At 36.5% G+C, this 27452-nt stretch overlaps 1 protein-coding gene across 2 annotated transcripts in view; it reads right to left on the bottom strand.

Moving 5' to 3' along the window:
- The window catches only part of PTH2R (parathyroid hormone 2 receptor), a 105638-nt gene that overhangs the window by 17581 nt on the left and 60605 nt on the right, over positions 1–27452 (bottom strand). For both annotated transcript variants that reach the window (XM_065880209.1, XM_065880210.1), the window contains 4 exons: positions 25982–26171; positions 24896–25049; positions 17886–17946; positions 10699–10765 (listed from right to left, as the gene is read on the bottom strand). In XM_065880209.1, coding sequence (XP_065736281.1) covers positions 10699–10765; positions 17886–17946; positions 24896–25049; positions 25982–26171 — 472 coding nt within the window. The remainder of the gene's footprint in view (positions 1–10698; positions 10766–17885; positions 17947–24895; positions 25050–25981; positions 26172–27452) is intronic.

Raw genomic sequence — 27452 nt, 5'->3', positions numbered from 1 at the left:
TAAACATTAGAGTCTCTGTCAATTAAATTTTTAAAGATTTATTCAAAGTGAACCACAGATGAGTTTCAAAGTCAAAATTTCAGCCATGAAACCTCTGGCTCCTCAGGCCATCTCAGAGACTGCTCCTAGAATCACCTTTGCCTGGATCATTCTCCCTACTCCCTCCACTCTCTCACCCTTACTAGGACAGCTCATTCTCAGGCTTTAAGCTGAATGTCACTTCTCAAAAGCTATTCCCCACACCCCAGCCCCACCACAGCACTCGTCACATTTCAATGTCTGTCTCACCCACTATGCTTAAGTTTAAGGAGAAATTGATGCCTGTTCCCCCCATCTCATCCCCACTGCCTCACAGGGCACCTGCCATGTTCTTGGTGTCTAATCAAGATTTGTTAAATGAGTGAATGAATAAATGAGTGAATGAAATGTGCACTCTCTAAACCCTACTTATATTGAGGTAAATCAGCATATCCCCCTTTAATGTAGAATTTTCACTTCTAGGTGTCTATCACAAAAGACATAAGTAGAGAAAGAAGTCAAAATTTATGTACAAGAAATTCCACTGTTATAAAATATATTTAAAACTATCTATTTACACTTAAAAATTTCATCAACGCCTTTGGATACACAATGGGGAAGATTTGCTATCTCCCCTTTCCTGATATTTCCTCCTAGGGAAGGTAGGTCAACTGATGTGCACTTCTGTTCTCCCTACTCCCTCTTACTGTCTCCAACCCTGGAGAAGATGGATTGAAGTATTTGATGAGTGAAAATGGGACAAATACTGAGTTTGCTTAACTCAGCCCATCCTTCTTTTCTTTGGGAGCTTGCAGTGAGCAGACTTTCTCTGCAGCATCTCCAGGCTTAGAAGCCTGCCCCTCAGCAATCTGTGCCTGGGTGGGCAGATCCTGCCTAATTATGGGGTTCTTCAACTGGCCCACTTGGCTAACAGACCAAAGATCACAACTTCCAACCCAGACTCTAACAGCTATAAGGGTTTTACTTTGTTTCTCTCTCTCCTCCTTTGTTTTATATCTCGACTTATTTAGAATCTGAGCAGCAAAGAGGGATGCTATGTATTAGCTGCCCTCAGAGATTCTCTAAATACGTCACATCTCACCCCATATATTGGTTTCTTTTTCAATATCATGAACATGAGAAACATTTCTGCTTTGTTTATATGTGTATCAATTCTAAATGTTGAACATTTAAATGATAGATAATAAACTCCTTAATCTATATCAGCTACTATAATTTGATTATCTGTATAATAGATATGAAGACAAAATATGTAGTTCACTTCTTATCCGTTGGAATTCAATTTATAACTTAGGGGTAAATGCTAGAGCTTTAATTTCACTCAAGGTTCTATAGTTGACTGATTTAGAAAAGGAAAGAGATTATGGAGCAGAGATTTTCCTCCGGGTAAAAAAAAAAAAAAATTGTATTTGTAATTCCATCAAAGATCAGAGATTAAATTTTATCCATTTTACTTAAAACTTCTCCCTTACCAGTCATCCCTCTCATGCTCCCTTCTTGTGCTTCATGATCGAGCCTCCTTTAATAACAACTGGGCAGAAATGAATCACTGACTCAACAGCAGCTGAGAAGCTTATGTTCTGTTTGTCCCCTTCTTTTCATATTTTATAAAATGCACTGGATATGAATTTTTAAACATATCACTTTAGAATTCTTCTTAAAGGAATTTATTAGAAGTACCATCTTATTCCATCTGCCAGAATTCCCTGAGATATCCTTTGACAGTTACATGGAACAAAACATATATAAGAAAAAAATTGAAAGTCTGGAGCTCTCCATTTAATGCACTCTGAGTAGCATGCAGTCTCCTCAGGGGCCACTACTTAGTTAGTCATTCAAATTAGATCGTTATCCATAGAATGAGCAAGCCCATGACAAACACCACAAACTACTTGTTGACCACAGACATTAGTCCTTAGCTTGGGTACACAGTGGTGCTGTAAGCCATGGTAGACATCTAAAAACAAGCAAATATACCAATAACAAGGAAGGAAGGAAGGAAGAAAGGGAAGAAGGAAGGAAGGAAGGAAGGGAAAGAAAAAGGGAAGGGGGAGGGAGGAGGGAGAGGGAGGGAGGGAAGGAAGGAAAAGAAAGAGAAAGGTAGGAAGGAAGGGAGGGAGGAAAGGAGGGGAGGGGAGAGGGAAGGAGGGACGGACTATTGCCCTGTATTTTCCTAAAATCCATCAACATATATAAAGCAAACTATAAACTCTCACAGTTATCAGTTCTCTGTAGGGTCATTTAAAGCTCAAAAATCTCTGCAATAGTGTTGCCAGATTAACATCAGGCAAGAGCCCCCCACCAGAATGCTTCCCAACATGGACATTTTTTGATTCTATGGATTACTTTTGAGGAGTTACCAGAAAATGAACTACTGCCTATAGAAAAACAAGTACATAAATTCTAACATCTCCGCGAGTGACTGGCCCTGATTTCCAATTTCAGTGTCTTTAATAAAAGCTTTGGGTTGGTTTAAGACTGAATCTTGGATTTTCTATTTTACCACTCCCACTGTATAAACACTGCTTAGATGTATGTACTATAAGAAAAGTAACTCTGGAAGAAATTTTGACCCTCCAAGTATAAAAGATATATTATTAAATAGTAATACATTAAAATTAGTAATTAAATTAGTAATACATTTACATTTTTATTGATGATATTTACCTTTTCTTGGCACCTTTAAAAAAATAGTTCTTACTGCACATTTGCATTTTAGTTCAGCTAAGATGAAGCAACACATTGTATAGAGAAATATTTTGGGAGCTTGTGGTCTCTCCAAAGGAATGGATTTATATGAATTGAAGATATGGGCTTGACTCCTATCAAAAGAAGAAAAAAACATGGATTGCTGTCACCCTGCTCATGGTCACCAACTGCTGAAGCACTGATGTCCCTTTGTTGCTCACCTTAGTTTAACACTGTTTATGGTTGTTCCAATTTTAAATATTTATTTATTTGGCTGTGCTGGGTCTTAGTTGTGGCACGTGGGATCTTTGTTGTGGCGTGCGGGGTCTTCAGCTGCAGCATGCGGCATCTTTCAGTTGTGGCATACGGGATCTAGTGCCCTCATCAGGGATCGAACCTGGGCCCTCTGCACTGGGAGAGCAAAGTCTTAACCACTGGACCACAGGGAAGTCCTGGTTGTTCCAATTATAATGCAACTCTTTAATTCCTGTATCTTTCTTTGGAAGCCTGCATCAAGAAAATGACCTCTCATACAGAAATCTGAGGACTTTTAAAATATCATAATTGATGTCAGAGTCAGTCAGATAGAATTACATACTTAAAAGTGAATAGCCAGGACTTCCCTGGTGGTGCAGTGGTTAAGAATCCACCTGCCAATGCAGGGGACATGGGTTCGAGCCCTGGTCTGGGAAGATCCCGCATGCCGTGGAGCAACTAAGCCTGTGCGCCACAACTACTGAACCTGCGCTCTACAGCCCGCGAGCCACAACTACTGAGCCCACGTGCCACAACTACTGAAGTCTGTGCGCTATAGCCTGTGCTCTGCAACGAGAAGCCACCGCAATGAGAAGCCTGCACACCGCAACAAAGAGCAGCCCCTGCTCACTGCAACTAGAGAAAGCCCATGTGCAGCAATGAAGACCCAATGCAGCCAAAACTAAATAAATAATTTTTTTTAAAAAAGTGAATAGCCAATAGCTCTCTTAGATAGATTGCCATACCTCCAGACTAGTTCATTTAATCCCCGTTCCTGATTTTTCCTTCCAGGGAAGGCAGCTCAACTGATGTGCATGTCTGTGCTCCTTAGTCCCCCATACTGTCTCCATCCCTGGAGAAGATGGGTTGAAGTATTTGATGAGTGAATGTGGGAAGAATACCGAGTTTGCTTGACTCAGCCTATCCTTCTTCATCTTGGGAGCTTGCGGTGAACAGATTTTCTCTGCAGCATCTCCAGGGTTAGGAGCATCTTGTGCCTGGGGCATCATCCCCATAAGGCCAAAACCCAACTCCAATCAGATCACTATCCTGCTTAAAATCTTTCAATGTCTTATAATTTTAAGGAAAATTCCAATGTCCTTATAGCACAGAATACGAGTCCAATCATGATTCAACCCCCATCCACTTCCAGTCTGATCTCTTGCATTTTCCACAGATGCACCCATCCTTCCAGCCACAGAAAACATGACCTGTCCATTTATACCCTTAACGTTCCTGAACACATGACACATATCTGACCTCCCACAACCATGTGGACACTCACTGGTTACACTGGTCAGGCCTTTTTCAGTAACTCCAAATTTCATTGTCAAAGGAACTGATCTAGTTCAGCGTTTTCCAAGTGGCTTAGGGTGTCACCACCATGATTTTGGCCATATCAATATTATTCATCTACTATTATTTACTTAATACCCTTCTTCAAGCAATCCACTTTTATTAAATTATTTAAATTTCATATCATTACCATCAGTGGAAAACCAATAGAAGCTGCTACAAGCAAGAGGCAACTGTAAAAATACAATGGAAATAAGTCATATGAAATTTTACCTAGACTGGGTTGCCTGTCCCCCACCTCCATCCCCCAAAGGAAGACACCACACACATTAGAAAAGTGTTAAAGACCAGTATCAAAATGAGACCTCCAAGATGTGTTCAGAAGGGTTGGAGAGGGACCAGTATTCTCAATGTTAAGTGATTTTACTAAATAACCTTGCACGTATGCACGAGGGTATGTGCTCCCACCCTGGCAAACACTGGCAGAACTTAAATTCAATTACCACAAACAGGGATAACTGTGGGCTCTGGAACTACACTGCCCGAACCTGACTCCGACTACAGCACTTTCTAAATGTATATACCTAAGCTAGTTGCATAACTGCTCTTGGACTCAAACTAAGAATAATGAAAATACCAATCTCAAAGTTGTTTGAGGGTTAATGAAGAAAACGTTTTGAGATAAAACATGAAGCAAAAAATGCACTCCAAAATATTTATTCATCAAATGATAAATAGAAAGAGATTTAACTCTGTCAAGGGACAAAAGAAAAGACATTTTGGTGAAAATCAAATTGAGCAGGGACTAGAAAGACCATTTGATCACACATCAGAGGATGATGAATGAAAGGATGGAGGGATGAAGCCGACTAATACAGGATGAAGGAAACAAGTAAAGACAAATACCACAGAGTTTCTGTTTTTCTTTTCCCTAACCTGTAAATCCAAGATCTCAGATTTCTACTAAGACCAAAGCTCTCTCCACCCCATATTACTGGCCTCTTCAAAGACCATCTTGTAAATGCTCATGAGCAAATCTGCTCAATTTTACAATCTGTATTTTTATGTCTGTGGTTTTATTTCTCTTCAGCTATTATAGTCTCTTCTGGTTGACACCAGTGAAAATGTAGGTTCTCGGGTGTCAGGGGGCAGTGTCCCGCTTGGTCGGGATTTATCACCTCTGCCAACTTCACCTTCACCACTTCTAATCCATTCTGCCCTGCCTGTGGCTTCTCCTGCTCTGTGGGCCAAGCACACTGTTCCTCCTAATGCTGCTCTGGGAGGCCCAGGACCAAAACAATGCTTCATGTCCCGTTGTCAATTAGGAAATATTCCTTTCATATTTTTTTAATAAATTTATTTTTGGATGCGTTGGGTCTTCATTGCTGCCACAGGCTTTCTCTAGTTGCGGTGAGCAGGGGCTACTCTTCTGTTGCGGTGTGCAGGCTTCTCATTGTGGTGGCTTCTCTTGTTGCAGAGCACAGGCTCTAGGCATGCGGGCTTCAGAATTTGTGGCACGCGGGCTCAGTAGTTGTGGTGCACGGGCTTAGTTGCTCCACAGCATCTGTGATCTTCACGGACCAGGGATCGAACCCATGTCCCCTAGGCAGGCAGATTCTTAACCGCTGCACCACGAGGGAAGCCCATTCCTTTCATATTTTAATGCTATATAGAACTTAAAATCATCTTCAAATCAACAGCAAGCTGTTGAGGGTGAATAATTAATTATATTTAGAGACATTTATTTTCAGAACAAAAATTAATGTTTCAAATGACCCTAATTCTCTTAAACATAATTTTACCACATATGAACAAAACACAGAAAACCATCGTGCTACAATTTTAGATTCTATGATTCCAAAATCAAGTTGTTCCTTCCAAATTTGTACTAAAGTCTGTCATTATCTCTGAAATTCAATTCTCTTGATACGACTTCTTCAAGTTAGAACCTATGAACACTCATCCATACTACGAAATGCAAGACTAAAAAACAAACAAACTTTTATTCTAAAGTTAACATATAAAAAATTATAAATGTAGCCATAAAATTGAAAAGATTATTTTCCCATAACTTCAAGAAAAAATTCTGACATGCTTTGGAATGTAAGTGAAAAGAACATGGTCCAAAAATGCAGGTTATAGTCTTTGTTTTGTTACACTGGCTGTGTGACCTTTATCTGTGTGGGCTTTAGTTTCCTTCTCTAGAAAATAAAAAGGTTGCGTAAAATGGACTCAAAAGTTCTGTAATTATACTGGCTTTCTGCTCTTATTTCACTTCTTCCCTCTTACCGTGTCCCAGAATATTTACTTTGTATGCATGTTTTATTTTTTCAGCAAGTGTTTATTGAGAGTCCACTCTGTGCCAGGAAAATTACAAGGCATTAGAATATAGAAGTTGAGAAAAATATGGTTCTTGTTCACAAAAGCCTTTCAGTTTAGTGGGCAAGATGGACATTCAACAAACAATCAGAAGCATTATACTTGATGATGATCTTGAGAAATAAAAACCTCACCGTGCTCTGCGGATTATGATAGGTGACCTAATTTTGATTGGGGGCAACAAGGAAGCCACAATGAAGAAGTGACATTTAAAGGGAGGAGTAGAAGGAAGCATATCCCAGCCTTCCAGGGGTACAGGGCAAAATGAAGAATAGTCTTGAGAGGGGCAGCCATGGAGAAGTTCAAGGAACCGAAAGGGAAACGAGGCTAAGGCAGAGAGCATAAAGGGTGCAGGCATGAGTGACAGGGTCTCCTCTGGACTATCAGGGATGTTGGCTTTTATTATAAGTGCGGGATGTAAGCTTTTTATTATAAGAGCTCACATTATTTACTGTGAGCTCACTAGGTAGGGACATTGACCCTGAAATTAGAATCTGAGCTCCACCACTTACTAGCTGAGTGACCTTGGGCAGTTTCCTCATTTAGAGTTATTGGGAGGATTAGATCAATCAATGTAAATGAAGTGTTTAAAACAGTGCCCAATGGTGGTAAGCACTTTGCTGTGTATGTTGTTATTATTAGTATCATTCTTCCTGGCTTCAGGACACAGAAGAGCTCAGAGGAAGGAGTACTACACTCCAGGTGCTGAGACCAGGGCTCCAGGTGCACCACATCCCATATAGGCTGTTTCCACAGTAAAGTGAGGAAACCTTAAGAGGAACTGAGATAACCCTGAATTGTAATAAAGAAACAAAAATATAACTTTAAGTGAACAGAAAGGTGCTCTTGAATCTCTTCTCTGATTTTTGAGATTAAATGGATGTTGTAATATTGGAAAAATATTTAAGAATTCTTGCTTTGCATTGCTCATAATATTAGTTCTAGAAGACGAAAATGGCATCCCACCTAAGTTTCCTTCAAAATTTATTGAGTGTACCATCATTTCTGGTTCTCTTTCATCAATGGTGAATCTTTCAGAACCTCTATAATCACCTAACTGTACTGTTTCACATTGCAATTTAGAAACCTCAGCAAATAAACTTCTCATCCACACTGCTGATGTAAGTATCTAAGATCTGTAAATAAACAACAAAGCTTTGGATAAAAATCAACTATTTCAGTGAAAAAGGTCCTATGATTTACTTTTCTCTCCACTGTTCTTTGCTTCAATTCCTAGTAATTTTACAAAGATCCCTTGGATTTTAATAAGCCCTTCCTTTTCATCAAATGAAAACACAAACTTAATGTTCTTAAATTTGCCTCATTTTTATAATATTTAATTACCTCTTATTTATCAATTCAAGTACAAGGCACTGAAGACACAAAAAGTATTAAGACATGGGTTATCCCTTTAAAAAGATGGTAGTAAGAGATGGAGGAGCAAACATAATAAAGGAGGAAGAGAGAGAAAAGAAAGTTAAAGGCCTGGAAATGCAGACAAGTTAGCACATCAGTGCATAAAAGGGAAATCAGAGTAGTAAACCCCAGTTAATTTATAAAGTTAATTATCTTCTTTAAGTTTATTGATAATCTCTCAGGGATATAGTTTATCACTAGGTTTGATGGGATGGTTTATCACTACATTAATACAGCAGCACTTCATTAAAATTAATGAGTTTCTAAACTGAAGTCATTCATTCATTTATCCACAACCCATTTTTAAAAATTTTATTGTAGTTGATTTACAATGTTGTGTTAATTTCTGCTGTATAGCAAAGTGACTCAGTTATACATATATCTTCTTTTTCATATTCTTATCCATTATGGTTTATCATAAGATGTTGAATATAGTTCCCTGGGCTATACAGTAGGCACCTTGTTGTTTATCCATCCTATATACAATAGTTTGCATCTGTTAATCCCAAACTCCCAATCCTTCCCTCCCCCACCCCCTCCCCCTTGGCAACCACAAGTCTGTTCTGTATGTTTGTGAGTCTGTTTTTGTTTTGTAGATATGTTCATTTCCACAATCCATTTTTGAGCTTCCCCTAAGACTTAGAATCGGGTCTAATTTGATAACAGGCTGCTGTAACAAGGGTACAAACTGGCTTCTCTAAAACTTCGGTACTTTATTTTCCCCTCTATATATTTACAGCAATGAGCTTCTGAAGTGAAGATTCCTCTTCAATCTCTTCTACCTTGCTATCTGCATTTTTCCTATGAATAAATAAGCTTTTACCTGACTATCTGGATAGATCTTACAAAACCTCAACCACATTAATGGCTGTACATCTGGATCCATCATGCCAACATGCTGACACACCTTGTCCAAAAGAAAACAAAATGAGAAAAGTAAGAAACTGGAGAACAAAGAAACACTGAAAAAATTGGTTAAAAATCAGGCTGCTACTATTTACAACAGCCAAGACATGGAAGCAACCTAAATGTCCATCAATAGATGAATGGATAAAGAAGATGTGTTGTGTGTGTATACATATATATATATATATATATATATATTATATGTGTGTGTATACATATATATGTATACACACACACAATGGAATACTATTCAGCCATATAAAAGAATGAAATAATGCCATTTGCAGCAACATGGATGGACCTAGAGATTGTCATACTAAGTGAAGTAAGTCAGACAGAGAAAGACAAGTATCATAGGATATCACTTATACGTGGAATCTAAAAAAATGATACAAATGAAAATATTTACAAAACTGAAATAGACTTACAGGCATAGAAACAAACTTATGGTTACCAAAAGGGAAAGGTTGGGGGGCGCATAAATTAGGAGTTTGGGATTAACATATACACACTACTATATATATAATGGATAAACAACAAGGACCTACTGTATAGCACAGGGAACTATATTCAATATCTTGTAATAAACGATAATGGAAAAGAATCTGAAAAAGAATAGATAGATAGCTAGATAGACAGATAGATATAGATAGATATGTATTACTGAATCACTTTGCTGTACACCTGAAACTAACACAACATTGTAAATCAACTATACTTCAATGAAAAAATAGACAGAAAAAAATCAGGCTGCTATATTACTTTCAAATTATTTAACATTTAATATTGGGACATCAGTCCTTTTTTAAAGATGTATATAATCTTGGGTTAATACATGAAAACCAGGAAAACACAAGGTGGTATAATTTCTTCATCAAACCACAGAGAAGCTAATACCATAAACTCTTCAGGGAAGGTCAAGAGTAAACATTTCTTTTTTCTTTTTTAATTTTTATTTTATATTGGAGCATAGTTGATTAACAATGTTGTTAGTTTCAGGTGCAGAGCAAAGTGATTCAGTTATACATATACATGTATCTATTCTTTTTCAAATTCTTTTCCCATTTAGGTTATTACAGAATATTGAGCATTTTGGTGAGTTTTGTTAGACACAAAGTGTGTGATTTTGTTTTCTTTTGTAACACAGACATAATATACAGGCAGATAAGTCCCATGCAATATGACTGCCAACTCTAGTCTTTTTTGGACTAGACAGTCCAAAAGAGTATGGAATCCTCTTAACTCCTTGGGAAAAGTATGTGAAATAAAAGCTTTAGGCAATGTTTTATAATAAATCACACTATCATTTTTCTCTCTCGATAATTCCTCTGTTCTCTTGCTATTACATTTTTGCCCCCTCCTCCTACCTATTACCAGGTGATCAGGTGGTCAGAACTTTATAAAATAATGGCTGAAAAGGGGGAAGAGTTTAAGGACCGCCCCAACTGCTTGAACCTATAAATGTTCATAGATATTTTGAAGTCCCGGAATTTTCCCTACATGTTGGCAGATTAAAGGGAGGGTATGCGCTTTCTTCACGGATCGCAGTGTCAGCCATGAATAAGGGTCTGATCCCCAATCCAGACTTTCCCAACAGCTATTGCTGTAATGTGAGGTTTAGGAAACAAAGTGACAGACAAACTTTCTCTGGGTTTTAGCAGTAGTTTAATTATGCATCTTTTTCTTCTTTATTTAAACTATACAGGTTTTCAAACTTACCCCGATAGCTGCTAAGATTGGGGCTTGATAAATCCACTTGATGTCTCCAGCACTAAGTTCCCAGCATCTGAGACATGAAAAAGAACTTCCATTAAAGAATCAGCAAAGCAAATAAGCAGTGAGAGGTAACATTTTGTTTTACCAAAAATTCCAGACCTAGGTTTTTGATTAAGAAACAAGTAGACAGGGAAAATAAAATCTCCTAAAACACCCAAAACAGTAAAAAAAAAAAAAAAAAAAAAAAAGTGTAACAGTCCTGGTTTCCATACTATTAGCTACTCCTTGGGGATAAGTAAAGTATTATAAATAGTGGTTTATTATTTTTATGAAAGAATCAAAACTATGTTTCTAGAGCCACAAAAAAATTAGTCTTCTAAATGTGGTACCACTGATTCTTTATTTTTGTTATCACTGGAAAGATCCATAACAATTAAACCTTGTTGATAGAGAAAGTCCTCTCACTTTCAGAATTTACTCCATTGGTTGTAGAACACGGACATTAGTACATTCTTATCCACAGAAATGCAACAGAAAACTGACAATCATGCAAATGATTCTTGTTGATAGGAATGTAGAAGAAACCTGAATGCAAATGATTTTTGTCCACAGGAAGGAAAATTAGCTGTGTTTGGTGGAATGTAATTGCTCAGTGATCTGTGAATATTGACCAGTTTTTACATTTATTTGTAAAATTATTTCAGTGTACCTATTACTAGATATAAACATGTAATTCTTTTATTTCTCCTTTGAACAAGTTACAACATCTTAATGGTTTCCTCATTAATTAGTGAGTTAAAAAATCTTGATAGGTGCTCATTTTATATTTGCATTAGATCATGATTTTATCTTCTATTTTAAAAAGTTAGTTTTTAACAGTACTTAATAAAAACACTATTTGATTTACTTATTTGTTATATTTATTTTCTGCTTCCTGCTCACTCCAACTAGAATTTAAGTTTACATAGGCAGGGATCATTGTTGTTTTTGTTTTCTGTTACAAGTGCCTAGAACAGTACATAGCATGTAGGAGGTCAATAAACACTTGTTGAATTGAATTGAATTCAAAGTAAGTTAGACCCAACCTCACCCAATCTGGTTTGCGGTAAAGGTCTTACAGTAGAATAAATGGAACAGAGTTGAGAAAAACTAGTTCCACTTGAAACTTTAATGTAGCACTTTAAATGGTTTTTTTTAAATTAAAGATACATAAATAAAAGCCTTCAGTTTCTTTCTCCTTAGACAAAACCTAGCATTGATTGTGGTAACAGTAAATGAAATTTTATAAAGAAATTTTAATGATATAATGATAATTTTAAAATTCTGGATAATAAACTTATTAAGAAAGTTACTTTTAAATTAATGAACAAATTATGGATAATAAAAAGCTATTTCAACTATTCCTTGAAGGTAAAACATTTTCAGTACACATGTAATAACAACATACTTTTTAAATATAATTTTGTATATAGGCAATACATTCTCATTTCAAAAAACAAACTATATAAAAAGATAGACATTGAGACATCTCAGTCCTCCCCATGTTCCTGTATACCTCTGACCTTGCCTTTCTCCTTACAGGTAACATCTTTTATTACTTTATTGTACATGCTTTCAGTATTTCTTTTTGCATATACAAACACATACAAATATTATAATCTTATTTTCCCCATCTTACAAAAATGCAATGTACACTCTGTTCTGTAACTTGCCCTTTCCTTTTAATAGTATACTTTTGATTTCTTTCTATATCAGTACCAAGAGAGCTTAGTAGCTCAGCATTCCATTGGAAGGAGGTACCACAGTTAAATCAAACAGACCCCTAGACCAAAGTGTAATTCTGGTCCAGCCACACTGAAATCTGCAAAGTCAATGGGCTTGAAGACTGAATAAGAATGGAAATCAAACACAGGGACATTTTATACTTGCATACACCTTACTTGTTTACACATTATTGAACATTGCCCATATTATTTGTATGCATCTATTTTCCACATTGTTCAGCCAGACAAGAAAGATAAAAGTGTTAGAGTCGTGCAAAACATCTATCACACCACGCTAAGAAGGCTTCCCACTGTAAGGAAAGTGGCACATATTGTGAGAATATAAATTGAACTTTGATTCACTAAATTTTGGATTTCATAAATTTGGATTTCATAAATTTTCTTTTCAGCTTTGACATCTGGTAATATCTTCATAATCTTCCCTCTTTGCTTCAATGACATTCCATCGTGGTGTCTCCTAACACACCAGAATTCAATTACACAATTTCAGCTCTACAAAATACTTTTATCTGGAAGTAGGTCAAACCAGCTACTTCTAAAAACAGGAAAAACTTGACTTTGATCATTTTCAATGTCAAAGTTTCAAATTTGCCCTTTGATAAGAGGCAACTGAGGTTTCAGATATTTTAAAGAAAATGCTATTAATCCTTATTTTTCATTAATCCTTCAATGTCCCAGCTCACACCATGTTTGTTAATATGGCTGAGAAACTACCCTCTGTCCAGATTTTTTTAAATAAATTTTAACACTCTAGGAAATGCAGGACTAAATGTCGGTAAAAACGTAGTTCTGAATGGTAGAGCATGAAACACAGTAGTCTGTATGCTGAATGGTAAAGCAGACAGATTAGAAAGTATGATTTCCTGCAGCCAGGACTGGAAACAGGAAATGCATTTTTCCACCAGAGGGATCCAGGGAATTATATTCATTGAATACTGTATTGTCTCCACAACTCATACTCTGATAAGAGTAGAGGAAGTGAAGTTCCCTGAGAGCCATGCAGATTTCCTAGGAATGATGGAGTGTATCTTTTCTTGGTCCTTTCAATTGCAAGCCCTAAGGTTCCTGCTGGCATCTCTTATCTCCTTTGAATGAGCAGGGAGAAGGTAATAAGTTATCTTGTAAGGTGTTTTTGCTTTTGTAAGTAAAAAGAAAAACAAAATTATTCACTTTTTAAGTCATTTGTCCCATCTAAACTACCCAATTATCTTACCCTACCTTAGTCAAATAACACTTTGATAGAATTTTAGAACTGGAAGAGACTTCTTTTGTATATTCTATAGAGTTTAGAGTACCTTCTAAAACTGGGTCTTATCTGCTTATCTCTAAATGTCTAAGATACAGAGAAAGTCAGAGTTCTAGCTTTGAAAGGCCAGATTAGAAAACTATAAATCGCAACTATAAGAGACATGAGCAGGGGCCCCATCTGTCCTTTGGAGATGCTCCAAGTCTGCTCTCTCCACTTGAACTTTGTGACATGGCACTATACATAGGTCAGATGACGACACTCAAGAAAACCCACAAAAACTTTTTAACTTAGACAAGCTAAATTTCATGAGAAATCAAATCTGGCAACTATAAAATCATGCCATGAATGTGGTAATACAGTTTTATTTTCTATGCAAAATAAATATAAAATGACCCCTTAACCCAATTATCACACTCAGATCAGGGCACTATAGAATTCAAGATTTTATTCTAAGTAAGGTAGGAATAAATATTTTATGCAGAAGAGTCACATGATCTAACTTATATTTAATATTTTTACATTAATACATCTGGTTTAGGGCAATATTTAGTATCAGTTGTATTTTTCGAAGTATTACATACCTAATGGATTTTTTCTCAAAAATGATAAACATATATTTATTTTTTCAGCAAAAAGACAGGATTATTAATGATTTAATATCTAGTTTATGATTTTTAAAAAAATGCAAGATAACTAAGAAAACTAATTAATTCAATATAAAATGTACTATGAATATATTTGCTTTCTTTCCTTGCTCAAGGCCTGGAATAGCTGTTGAATGGATGAATGAGTCAAAATTGCTCCAGGCTAGCTGTAGGCTTTGGAGATGTAACCTGATATCTCTGGGTCTCATTCTATTCATCTCTCAAATGTGGGGATTGGACCAAACAATGCCTTCCCTTCTACCTTCTCTAAAATTCCAAATCTAAGTGATTTGGTTACACATCTCAGGGTAAAATTATTTATCATTATTTAGTACCTCTTTACTGACTCAACCTCCCTCCCTCCTCTAAGAAATCAAACAGCAATGCTGCAAGTTTTCTTTGAGATTTCCAATATCACTGGGTAAATGTAACAATAATGATAACAATGTAGATAACATTAACCCCCAATTGTCAACAAATCCAAATGGCATAAAGAGATAAAGTAAGTAAAAATGAAACCCTGCGGGACCCTACTGGGTACAAGCCCCTCTGTGTCCCCACTTCTTGTTTGTAGAAAAAAGCTTTAGTCTCCAAGGGTTTCCCCAAGTTCCAAAGAGCAGACTCAAACAGTTACTAATTAGTGAAGTGAGAAAATGCAGAAACACAGGAAAAGCAGTCAAGCAAGAAAAGTAGTAATAGCTTGAAGAGCAGAGTCACAGGACTCCTAGTTCCTCCTGAAGGGATACAGGTAACAATCTGATGCATATCTTGCGTTGTTCTGCAGAAACTAAGACCCCTACCCTGTGGAGGATGTTGACTACATGCTGACCACAAGCATGTAGACCCTGGACTGGTTGGAACCAGAAAACTGATGATTAAGACTCCTAAAACATCACCTTGTTACCTCACCACCAACCAGTCAGAAGAATGTCCCTGAGCTAACCATGCACCTGTGACCCTCATCCTAATGTTGCCTTAAAAACCCTTGCTCCAAAGCAACAGGGAGTTCAGGTCTTTTGAGCATTAGTTGCCCATTCTCCTTGCTTTGCATCCTGCAAATAAAAGCTGTACTTTTCCTCACTACAATCCAGTGTCAGTAGATTCGCTTTGCTGCTCATCGGGTGAGTGAACCCAAAGTTCAGCTCAGTAACAATAATGCAAAGCCACAACCTAAGTGTCCATCAACAGATGAATGGATAAAGGAGATGTGGCACATATATACAATGGAATATTACTCAGCCATAAAAAGAAACGAAATTGAGTCATTTGTAGTGAGGTGGATGGACCTAGAGATTATCATAGAGAGTGAAGTAAGTCAGAAAGAGAAAAACAAATACCATATGCTAACACATATATATGGAATCTTAAAAAAAAATGGTTATGAAGAACCTAGGGGCAGGACAGGAATAAAGACTCAGACATAGTGAATGGACTTGAGGACACAGGGAGGGGGAAGGGTAAGCTGGGACGAAGTGAGAGAGTGGCATGGACTTATATATACTATCAAATGTAAAATAGCTAGCTGGTGGGAAGCAGCCGCATAGCACAGGGAGATCAGCTTGGTGCTTTGTGACCACCTAGAGGGGTGGGATAGGGAGGGTGGGAGGGAGACGCAAGAGGGAGGAGATATGGGGATATATGTATATGTACAGCTGATTTACTTTGTTATAAAGCAGAAGCTAACACACCATTGTAAAGCAATTATACTCCAATAAAGATGTTTTAAAAAAAAAAAAGCAAAGCCAGTTAAGTTCTAGAACTGAGGGAAAGCTGATGAATGGGGAGTTCTGGAGCAAGGCTGCACCTAAAGATAATGATCTGTAGACTTCAGATTTGGGGGAACAGTGGTACGTTCTTTGTAGAATTCAGGTGCTCACATGATGTGGCATTTTTTTCACTGCACAACTGACAAAATGATTCTGAAGGAAATACTCAATGACTCAAAACAAAGGTACGGGCTCAAAGAAAGAAAGAAGCAAACAAAAAGGAGTTGCTGTCAGGAGATGTACACGATCTGTGGATATTAAACTGTATTCTGTTAACAGGGAAGAATGCTCAGCATTACTACATCTATAAGTTAAAACTGTCTCTCTTTAAATTGCCTTTTCATGTATCATAAGTGTATTAGTCTGCTCGAGCTGCCATAACAATATAGTATAGACTGAGGGCTTAAACAGCAGACATTTATTTTCTCACAGTTGGAGGCTAAAGTCTGAGATCAAAATGCAAGGCACTGTCATCTTGCTGTGTACTCATAAAACCTTTACTTCATGTTCATACACAGAGAGAAGGAGCTCCCTCGCGTCTCTTCTCATGAAGACACTAATCCTATCATATCAGGGCCATACCCTTAGGATTTCATTTAACCTTAATTACCTCCTTAAGGGCCGTATCTCCAAATACAGTCATACTGGGAATTAGGGCTTCCCACATATGAATTTTGGGGAGACACAATTCATTCCAAGCAATACGTTTGACCATGAAAGCAAAGAGCAGGCACTGAATGCTTCTCCATGTTCTCCTTTACTTTCTTTGACTCACTATTACTAAAAACAGAAATAATATGAAAAAATGAATGTTTCAGTCTCCATTCATCACGTAGCACCCAAAGAGAAACAGACAACTGGGGGGCTAGTGATTCCCTAGGAGGGATTCCACTTCTAATGTGCATTTTTTTTATCATTTAAGAATATTTAATTACGCTATAGAAGACAAGAGAACAAACGGGGTGGATTAAACCTACAGTTTGCATTAAATGTAGATCAGTAGTTAGTAAGTAGAGCACATGCATGTTAAGCACAGGTACTAAATATCTGGGGCAACTGAGCACTAAATAATATATAAGAGGCACAAAGTATCCCCAAATATGCAGGAAGTACTTGATAGTCTTGATGTCTTAATTCAGCCACTGACTGGTGGAACCCATGGCCACATATCTTTTGCCCAAAGAATGCAAAAAAAACCCAGAGCTGCTCAGCAGGCTAAGTGGCAAGCTAGAGCCATGGCCAAGTGAACTTGCCCTTATATCTCTCTGAGACAGCAAGTGTGTGTCTCCGGCCCAAGGCACCTTCTGTCTGTGGGTCCCCTTGTTGCAACCACATTTCCGGTCCTCATAACCACACCATCAGTGGGGAATGCTGATGTGGCAGAGAGAGTGAGAGAGAGACCGAGAGGAGATACGAGCACTGCCTATCCCAGGACTCAGGTAGTGCATGCAGTCCTTTCACCTGTGTGCATGATATCCTAAGTGTGTTAACTTACCCATCTCTTTCCCTTTGCTTCTCACTGTATGTTTCAAATTGATTTCATAAACCATGGAGTTTATGACCATCCTAATCGGGCCTGTGAGTCTTTCTGTCCCATGACTCTGGGATGGATAGCTTGCTGGTAATGTATCAGAGGCTACAAGGTAATTTCCCACATAACGTCCCTAAAGGGCAATGTCATCAAGAACAGCAGCAAGTCTTGAGAAAACCCCAGGCTCTTGCTTTACCTCTTCTTGTTTCCACTCACCTTGCATCAGCCAGAGTTGCTCGTGCCACAGCCCAGGCTATAACAAATGCCGCTGGGAACCCTGCAATCAGAAGAGGATTCAGAGACCATATTTCTTTTGAGATTAAGGGATTTTTTTCTTATATTCATCACATAAAAATATACTATTAAAAGGTGAGAGAGAAAAACAGGCATGAAAAATGTTGCTATGTGAATATGAAAAGTCCACTTAATTTTCATCTTGTCCGTTTGAGAAGGTAGTGGTACACTGATGTTATTCGTTCTCAAAAATCTAAAGATGAAGACTGGCTCTATTTTCCTTTGAAGGGTGTAAGGTTAAGCCATGTATGGAGGGGACTGAAGTTCCCGGGGTCAAAGGCAGGCGGTGGTCGGTGCATCCAACTTTGCCTCTTGAAATGCCGAAAGCCACATGCTTTCCAAGAGGAGTGAAGCAACAAGAGGGACTCATGAGAAGTGGCAGGAAGGCTGTTGTTCTAAAATACTCAAATTTTCTCATTCTAAAAGTTGAAGGCATAGAGAGGCTATACCGCAAGTTACAAAATTAGGAAGTTTTGATCAGTTTAGCCCTTCTTTTTTTGTTTGTATCGGCTCCAGACAGAAGCATTTGCAAGCACTGAAAGCTTAGCAAAGGGTGGTGCTATATTAGTTTGATGATTTGAGCATGACATATTTGTCCTTCATAAACAATAAATACCTATGAGCTTGCAACATCAACTCTATTATACTGACTTTCCATGAGTCCTTTGCCCCCAGTAAAGGTTGACTCCTCAGTTCACGCTATACCTGGACTCTGACATCACAAAAAAATCACAAACCATAACTTTTATGCAGCACTGCAATAGAAGATCAAAGGATTTAATGGATAACTCTTCATTATGTGGCCTTTTAGAAAGAAGTTTAAAAAAAAGGAAGAGAAACCATAGGAAGCACCTTACAAAGAGAGAAAAAAAATTTAACTCAGAACATGTTTTAACACAATATTCTTTACCTTTTAAAAAATACATTTCTAAATTTTCAGATATATTTTCTAAGCAAAAAAAGTAAACATAAAAATAGATTCAGATGAAAAAAATTTCAGAAAAAAATTAAAATAAGGTGATATCCCACAAAAGGGAATTTCTTTGTTCTCCTTAGTGATCTAATTGAATTTAACCACAGCCTGCCTGTGTGGCTATTTAATTTTATGACTCTATATTCCAATTTTATTTATTGTTTTTATATAACTCCTTTTTTAAAAATTCTGCTCGAATTCTATGTTCTAGGAAATTTTTGTCAAAAGAGATTTACCCAATTCTGGTTAATTCTTAGGTTCAGTTTGCTATTCTATTTATCTAGTCCACCTATCCATCCATCTGTATAAACATATATCCACTAAGCACTTATTAAATGCCTTTTCATTTGTTAAGAACTGATATAGTCTCAGATGAGTAAAAAAAAGAACAGAATAAACAATATTCCTGTTTTCCTGAAACTTATATTCTGGTATGGGAGGCAAAATTAATAACACAACTTCAGTTATCAATTAGCGCTATGAAGAAAAAACAAGAATGATACTATGTAATGGAGACAGCATGGCTCCTTCTGACAGAATGGTTCAAAAAGGTCTGACCTGGATACCTTTGCCGTTCTACTGCCTTGGTTATCTTTAAAAAGTGTCTGCCTTTGATCAAAATGTTCACATTTTCTCATTTGCAGGTCTTCATCTTCTGCTTCCTTTATAATCTCCTGATCAGGCAATTTCCTGAATGATGTTCTATATATAGGACATTGATTAATGGTGCTGGATTTGGAATTATGTCTTAAATGATAATTATAGCAAATACTTTATATCAGACACCATGTCTTAATGAAATTGCTTTTCTCATCCTCTTGGAAGACCCTCATTCACAAGATGAGCACAGAGACAACCATGGAGGAATAAAGAACAGAAACCACCTTGAGGCTTTCTAAGAATTTTTGGTCACCAATCTTAGTATCACATTATTATTTAATTAAGAACATATAAACAAAGGGAAAAATCTTTGAAATCTAGACGTTATTTTAAATTTAAGTGTTACTTTAAGTAAATTTAATGTAAATTGGAATGTTATTCTATATTTGCATTTATCTTAAGAGCTGAGTTATTTTCATAAAATACATCAGTATAAATAAGTGATTCTCAGAGGGAGGCGATCTCTGGTCTCAGAATAAGTAGACTCGAGTTTTGGTGTGGCTTCATTACTATTCTCCCTTAAAATGAAGGTTTGGACTAATAGTAGTCAAAAAAACTTTAGCAATTAAACACTTTCTTCAAATGAAAACTTATACAGCAGCCCACCACATAAGCCAGAGATGCCTTGAAGCCAAAGTGGGGTAAAAGGGCCTTGTCATATTGGCCCATGTAATTTTATCTTGTTTTGGACACTTCAGAGGCTTCATAGAATCCAACCTCAGCCTTACCATCCTCCTGAAATGCTACTGTGGCATTGCAAAGTCATAGCTTGATCATAAAGTGTAGAGTTAACCCTAAAAATTAGAAACCCATCATGACATGGGGATTCCCAGATTTGCTACAGACATACAATGTCTTACCAGAAACCTTGATTCCCCTGGGAATCCAGTCTGTTGACTGGTCAGACATGAAGCTCCAAGCTATGTCTTCAGTTCCCTCTCTACTCACTGCAGGATGCTAGAATTTAGTATCTATCACTTGCTGATTCATTCTTTGAGGAACCTAGAAATTCGTCTATATAATTTTGATAGAATTGTTCTCAAGTCTCATAGGACTCTAAGGCCAATACTGAATGAGTCTTTCCTCTCTGTAAGGAAAACTGCAGAGCCTTTAAAGTTTTCCATTGTTACAAAGGTGAGTGTCTATTTATGAAACTTCAGAAGAGTTACCCTCCCCTGAAATGGAATTACTACAGTAAACAAAAGAAATCTTTAAAAAATATATCTAATTCATAGTCTAAAATCTGATCTAGAAGAAGAGTAAGGCATTATGAAAAAGGACCAATCTAAAACGAAGAGCTACAATAGAAAAGAAAATGTTTACTGAATTAAATATTGCCAGTGGGCAGAAACTGTAGATCAATTGGTGGAGAGGAGGTGGAATCTTGAAACCGGGTGAACCCACAGAGATAAATCTACATAATGGTTACAAATATAAATTTAACTATAATTTATTTTCTTTTAAACAGATAATAACCTGTAGAATTTTTTAATGATAAGTAGTAAAACCCCAAATTACATCTTGAAGGTCTGGAAAAAGCAGGGAGAACCAAATTCCTTATCTTTCATAAAGCAGGGCCAAAATATAGATCTCTTATTGACTCTAATGGTTAAATATAATTTTAACTTTAAGATGACTTTAAGGTAGAATTAATAATGGCATTAAAAATCATAGGGCAAGGGAGAAACAGTTTTTCTAGATTTTTAAATTCAGCTTAAAGCAAACAACGAAGATTTTTAATTGTATAAAGGTGTTATATTGACTATCATAAATAATTTTATGAAGAACAGATTTTATAAATTAAATATTTTGAATATAATACATATGATGAGAATAGGCCTACAAAAAATAAAATAACCTAAAGGGTCAGACTCCATGCTTCTTGTGTGCTGGGACTTTAACATATATCTTGCATTTCAATTATATATACTGCCAAATGGATGATCAAAAAATGTTTGCTGGATTGAAATAATTTTATACAGAGATAATAAAACTGGAAGTGTTTTCTGATTATTTTTCTCCTGATTATTTTAAGATAATACAAAATATGAAAATATTCTACAAGAAAGCTTGGCAGCAGGGACGTGACTACGTGGTATAACCAGGATAGGTGTTTTTATATGATAATACATACATTCTGGCATCTCATCTGACAGGTGAAAATTAAGAATGGCTGCTAATACAGAGGTAAATTACCACATTCAATAAGGATAAAGAAACAAGAATGACACTTTTTTTCCTATTATGTTGTATATTATATCCCCAGTACTTATTTATCTTATAACTGGAAGTTTGTTACCTTTTGACTGACCTTTTAAATATAGAATTAAATATATTTTTTAAATATGTAGTTGGAACTGAGAATAAAGTGCCTTATTCATGAGAAAATTGAGCAGGGATAGGAAAAATTAAGAAAATGGTTAGTTGAAAGAAAAGAAGCATAGTCATCATTAGAATTTGCCTTTACTCCTCTACACATCTTGTTTTGTGATAAAGATATACAAAAAAGTCATTTTAAATATCTTCCTTCAATTTACTAAGGCAGACATGGCATATGTTCCTCTTTAGATGGTAATTTCCTTCCTTGCCAACTTATTATTAAGAACCAGCAAAATCAATGTAAATAATGCAACTCCATATATCATTACGAAGTGAGTAATAAAGTGCTGAGTATTTACCTAGCTGAAGAGAGCTTAAAGTTATAATAATTGGGTCCAAATGAATAACAAAGGAATCCAAGCAAATTCACTTCTCTAGTGAAGCCAATAAATCACTGGAAGAAAGTATGAAACTGGGTTCACTATGGATTAGTCTAGCAAAGGATCCTGCAAAGCAGCTATAATGTCTTGATATTTATTTTTCTTATAGAAAGTTGGAAAAATGAGTCTGAAATAAAAATGATATTTTAAAATCATACTCTCAGTGTTGAGATAAGAGAAAATAGTCTATTAATCAAATAGACTTGGATATTTACTTCAGTAGCAGAGAGAAATTCGTAAAAGAATATTACTATTTTGGGGGGCTTCCCTGGTGTCCGCCTGCTGACGCAGGGGCCGCGGGTTCGTGCCCCGGTCCGGGAGGATCTCACATGCCACGGAGTGGCTGGGCCCGTGAGCCATGGCCGCTGAGCCTGCGCGTCCAGAGCCTGTGCTCCGCAACAGGAGAAGCCACAACAGTGAGAGGCCCGTGTACCGCAAAAAAAAAAAAAAGAATATTACTATTTTTTAATAATATATGCCCTAGCCTAGAGCATTTATTGTTTTGGAGTTGCAAAGAGAGAAGCTGGAAGATAGACCAACTATAGCACCATAACTCTGTAAAGATTACTTGTTACTGTTTTAATTGTGGTTAATTACATAATATTGCATGTAAGATGCTTTTTGTAAAGTGATCTTCCATGTAGATACTACTTGCTTTCATGCATGTTCTTAAACCATTTGGTGAAATGAGGATTTCAAGTTGTGATGCTTCTCTACTGTAATTGTCACTCTTATGACAAAATTTTGTGGACAAATAATTAAAGTTGTAAAGGAAGGTGAGAACCTCATACTTACATAGAAGCTCACTGGAACCCTCACTGTTTTTTTTTAATTCTCATTTTCATAGAAAGATTTGAAAACTAGTTTCCTGGGTTTCAGTGAGGCAAACTCCTGATTTTACAGAGCGACAGACTGAGTGATACAGCCCAAATAAGAGCTGACGGGGAAATTTGCTATCAAACCAATATGTAAATAAAGAAAAACAAGTTTATTACTAGTGTGACCAATGTCATAGAAAACCAAAAAATAAAATGGAACTCAGACAAATTCATTGTTGAATTTTCAATCAACATCTTTACTAACTTCTAGTAATTATGTGGGTACACAGATATAATTTTGCCTTGAAGGCAAACTACAAAAACTGTTGAGAAAATTTCCAAAGAACCCTAAACAAATAAAGTGTATCTTTTTTTTTTTTTTTTTTATAAATTTATTTATTTATTTATTTTTGGCTGTGTTGGGTCTTCGTTTCTACGCGAGGGCTTTCTCTAGTTGTGGCAAGCGGGGGCCACTCTTCATCGCGGTGCGCGGGCCTCTCACCGTCGCGGCCTCTCTTGTTGCGGAGCACAGGCTCCAGACGCGCAGGTTCAGTCGTTGTGGCTCACGGGCTTAGTTGCTCCACAGCATGTGGGATCCTCCCAGACCAGGGTTCGAACCCGTGTCCCCTGCATTAGCAGGCGGACTCTCAACCACTGCGCCACCAGGGAAGCCCCAAAGTGTATCTTTTTTTATTTTAGTAACTGTTAGTCAAAGATAAGGGAGAGCCTAAAAACAAACTGCTTTCATAAATTTTTATTCACAACAATTATTATTTCATAATAATTAACGCTTGACAGTAAATTGACCCTTTGTCTTCTTAAAGGTTATTAACTAACAGGAAATTCAATATCCTTTACTTCATGTTTTCAAATGTTAAGACAATATTAAGACAAAACAGGCCAAAAAATTCTTATTTTGATGGGGAAAAAAACCTTCAAATTTAATCTTGAGCCACTTAGTTGATTTTTTTCCCTGTGCTGAGCACGTCATAATTTGGATATTAAAATAGCAGTTGTTAATATTGAGACTTCTTAATTTTAACCACGTATGAGTTTTAATTTTTCTTAAATTATAACAAACGAACAACATCCTTTCTCCACATCACATTGAGTTAGTGCCTAATTCAGTAATCCCTCTAGTACTGACAAGGCATTTTTGGAATGTGAGCTGAATATCCTTTTTTTTAAATTATTTATGCCGCAAGTAATTTGAATTATTTCCTTCCAAAAGACATCTACGTAATTAGTTTGTAATTTGCATTGTTAAATGCAGTCAAGATGGTCCTATAAATTCCTTTCTGGCATTCTCATCATATGACCTAGAATTACAAATCAAAGGTGCATCATTATAGCTTAGAAATTCAAAAATCAAAATTTTTAGGATGAAATTATTGTTAAATCAAGATATTGACATAAGATACGATGAGCACAGCAGTTCTAAATGTGCATGGCTAACAAGGTATTTCCTCCAAAGAATCCTCTCAAGAATCTGGCCTAAGAACACTAACCCTAAATTAAAAGTGAAAAGTTTGTTACCACTGGGAGGATTATAGACTTGATCTTAACACATTTCCTGAATAATTAAAGAGAAAGAAAGGATAAAGATAGAATAGGGAGGGATTATTTCGGGAAAATGACAGAAAGAATGCTAATGACAGGCAAGACAGAAAGCCCTACAATCCATAATCCAGTTGAAAAGGAAAGGAGACAGAAATGCCTTACCCCAGCCTATCAACGTGAAGCCCCACAGGTACTTGGTGTCCGAAAAGAACGCCACAAAGATTAAACTATGCAGATAGAGGCCTTCCACCAAGATCCAATAGTAGTTTGTAGCCAAGAAGTAAATAAACATCACAACAGCAATCTTGCACCCAATCTGTTTACAAATAAACCAACATTGCACCATATTAGAATTCCTAATCATACTGGTTCCAACATTAGACCACTAAAAAGCAGTTCCTCCATTTATTTTTTTATAATCTAATATCTCTTATACCTGGGAAGGCCAAGACTTTTGAAAGAGACCAGAACAAAGTTATTTTAACATAGCATTTCTAAGACTGCTGGCTTGATTCTATTTTTAAAATAAGATTTTTATTCCTTTAGAAGTTACAAGAAATCACTTTTCCTTAAGTTTTCTTGTTTATAAAAATACCTGATCATCAGAGAAAATTAGGAAAGTAAAGGAAAGCATAAAGAGGAAAACTTAACCATCATTCTACCATGAATTTATTTCATTCTGGTCTTTTTTATGCCCCAAAAGTTAATGGCTTAAAATGATAAACATTTAATATGTCTTATGAATCGATTGATTGGCTAGATGATTCTGCTGATTTGGGCAAAGCTCAGCTAATCTTGGCTAGGCTCACTCATAGAGGTCTACCCTCAACTGACACACCATCACACCTACTTCATTCTAGTTCATTTAAAAAGTCACAAAGCCAATCCAGAATTAGAATCAGCAGAGACAACAACGATCTACAGGGCAAAGGGCAAAGATACCGACAGCATTAATTCACACCATCAATACAATCAATCTATTCTACCTAATTTCCAGATATATTGCTTCAATGGTGATAATGCTTCTCATTAACTGAATTATTGGGTGATTCTACTTACTAAATAACAACAGGACGTTTAAGAGCAGAATCAAGTACCATGGAACCTTATTTGGGAAAAAGTCTTTGAGGCTACAATAAAGGAACTAAATGCCCTGGGTTTTTAAATCCCAAGCTCCTGGTCTTGCAGGTGGGCTTTTTACTTTTGAAAGTGGTGAGCCATGCAAGGGCTCATGGTGAAAACACTTACATATTGTGATTTGTCCACAAGAGGCACTTCTACAGAACTCTGTAGGTCATCTTGCATTATCAGGGACTGCAGCTCCTTTACTCCTATGTGAGCATGGACCACTCTGTCCTTGACAAAGATGCTTGCAGCTCTCAGCATGAAAGACACAAATAAGTGCATGTGGATATAGTTCCTCGTACAATGCAATCGTCTATGGAGAGAAAATATTCAGTATTTAGATTTGAATAAAATTAGAAATGGAGAAAGAAAATACATAAATGAGCTCAAACTCCTCCCAAAAAAGAAGAAATAAACCTGAACAAAGGAACAATTGGGGTCAAAAACTAAAATGTAGCTTTTTGAGAATTAATTTCAAATTTATCCTGATCAGCTACCATGGTTATCCAGATTATGCAGTGTTAAATATTATGCTACATTATACTATAGCATTACATTATACTATATATTAAGGTAATAAATAATCGATGGAGAACCACCTTGAACAGGGATAAGCCTTATTAAAACTGGAATGTTCACATTTTCAATATATTCTCTATATGAAAAAGATATTTTGATAGAATTACACAGTTTTATTTCCTAGGAATGTTAGAGAGAAAACAAGCTTCCTTTAATATAAAAAACTTTGGAATTATAAAAGGATCTTAGACACAAGTTAAGTCAGTAACATACTCAGGAGTAGATATAGCAGCATCAACTAGTACAAAAAGGTAACTCCAAAAAAAAAGATTTCTTTTAAGTTTGATTAAAACAAAATCAAAAACACCAGGAAAAGGGATGTATAATCTGGTCAAAAGGCCCAGCTCTACCATTGCTTGACTATGAAAAAAGCTGAGCTTTCGTGTACAATGAACACACTGATACTATGTCTCTTTCTGAAAAGACAAAGTACTCAAGTATAAGGAAGTAATAAATGTTTTAATCCAGAAGAAAAAGAAGAAATGTTTTAATCCAGTAATATATTTTTATATTTCATTATATAGAAAGAATCTACTGTTAAATACTCTGATAAACTATTATGTAAACTGAGGAATTATTACTTAGTCATTTGTATCCTCCTGAAATTTCATGTAACTTTTATTCTCATAAATATCTATCTATTATTTTGAACAACCACAGCTAACTTTGATGTAATGGAATGAACTCTGGATCCAAGCCAGAAGATGAAGGTTCTGTTTCCAGCTGGACCACCTATGACCTTGTGACTTTGAACACTGAGCTTCAGTTTCTTGTCTCTCAAATGAGATCATCCCTGCCAAGCCAACTTCACGAGGTTATTTTGAGGAACCCCTCTACAACCCCACAAATGTGATCGTGTTACCCTTCTATTCACAAACTTCATTGGCTCCCTGTACACTACCTTATAAGACAAAATTCAAAGCCCTTGACAAGAGCCTGTAAAACCTAATGCTACAAAATCTAGTTTCTCCCTGGCCATTCCCATATGGCCACTCCTCCCTATGCATCAAATGCT

Source organism: Phocoena phocoena, chromosome 7 (assembly GCF_963924675.1).
Source record: "Phocoena phocoena chromosome 7, mPhoPho1.1, whole genome shotgun sequence".
NCBI classification, from domain to species: Eukaryota; Metazoa; Chordata; class Mammalia; order Artiodactyla; family Phocoenidae; genus Phocoena; species Phocoena phocoena.
The sequence above is the reverse complement of the archived record's forward strand: the minus strand, read 5'-3'. Positions and strand labels throughout refer to the sequence as shown.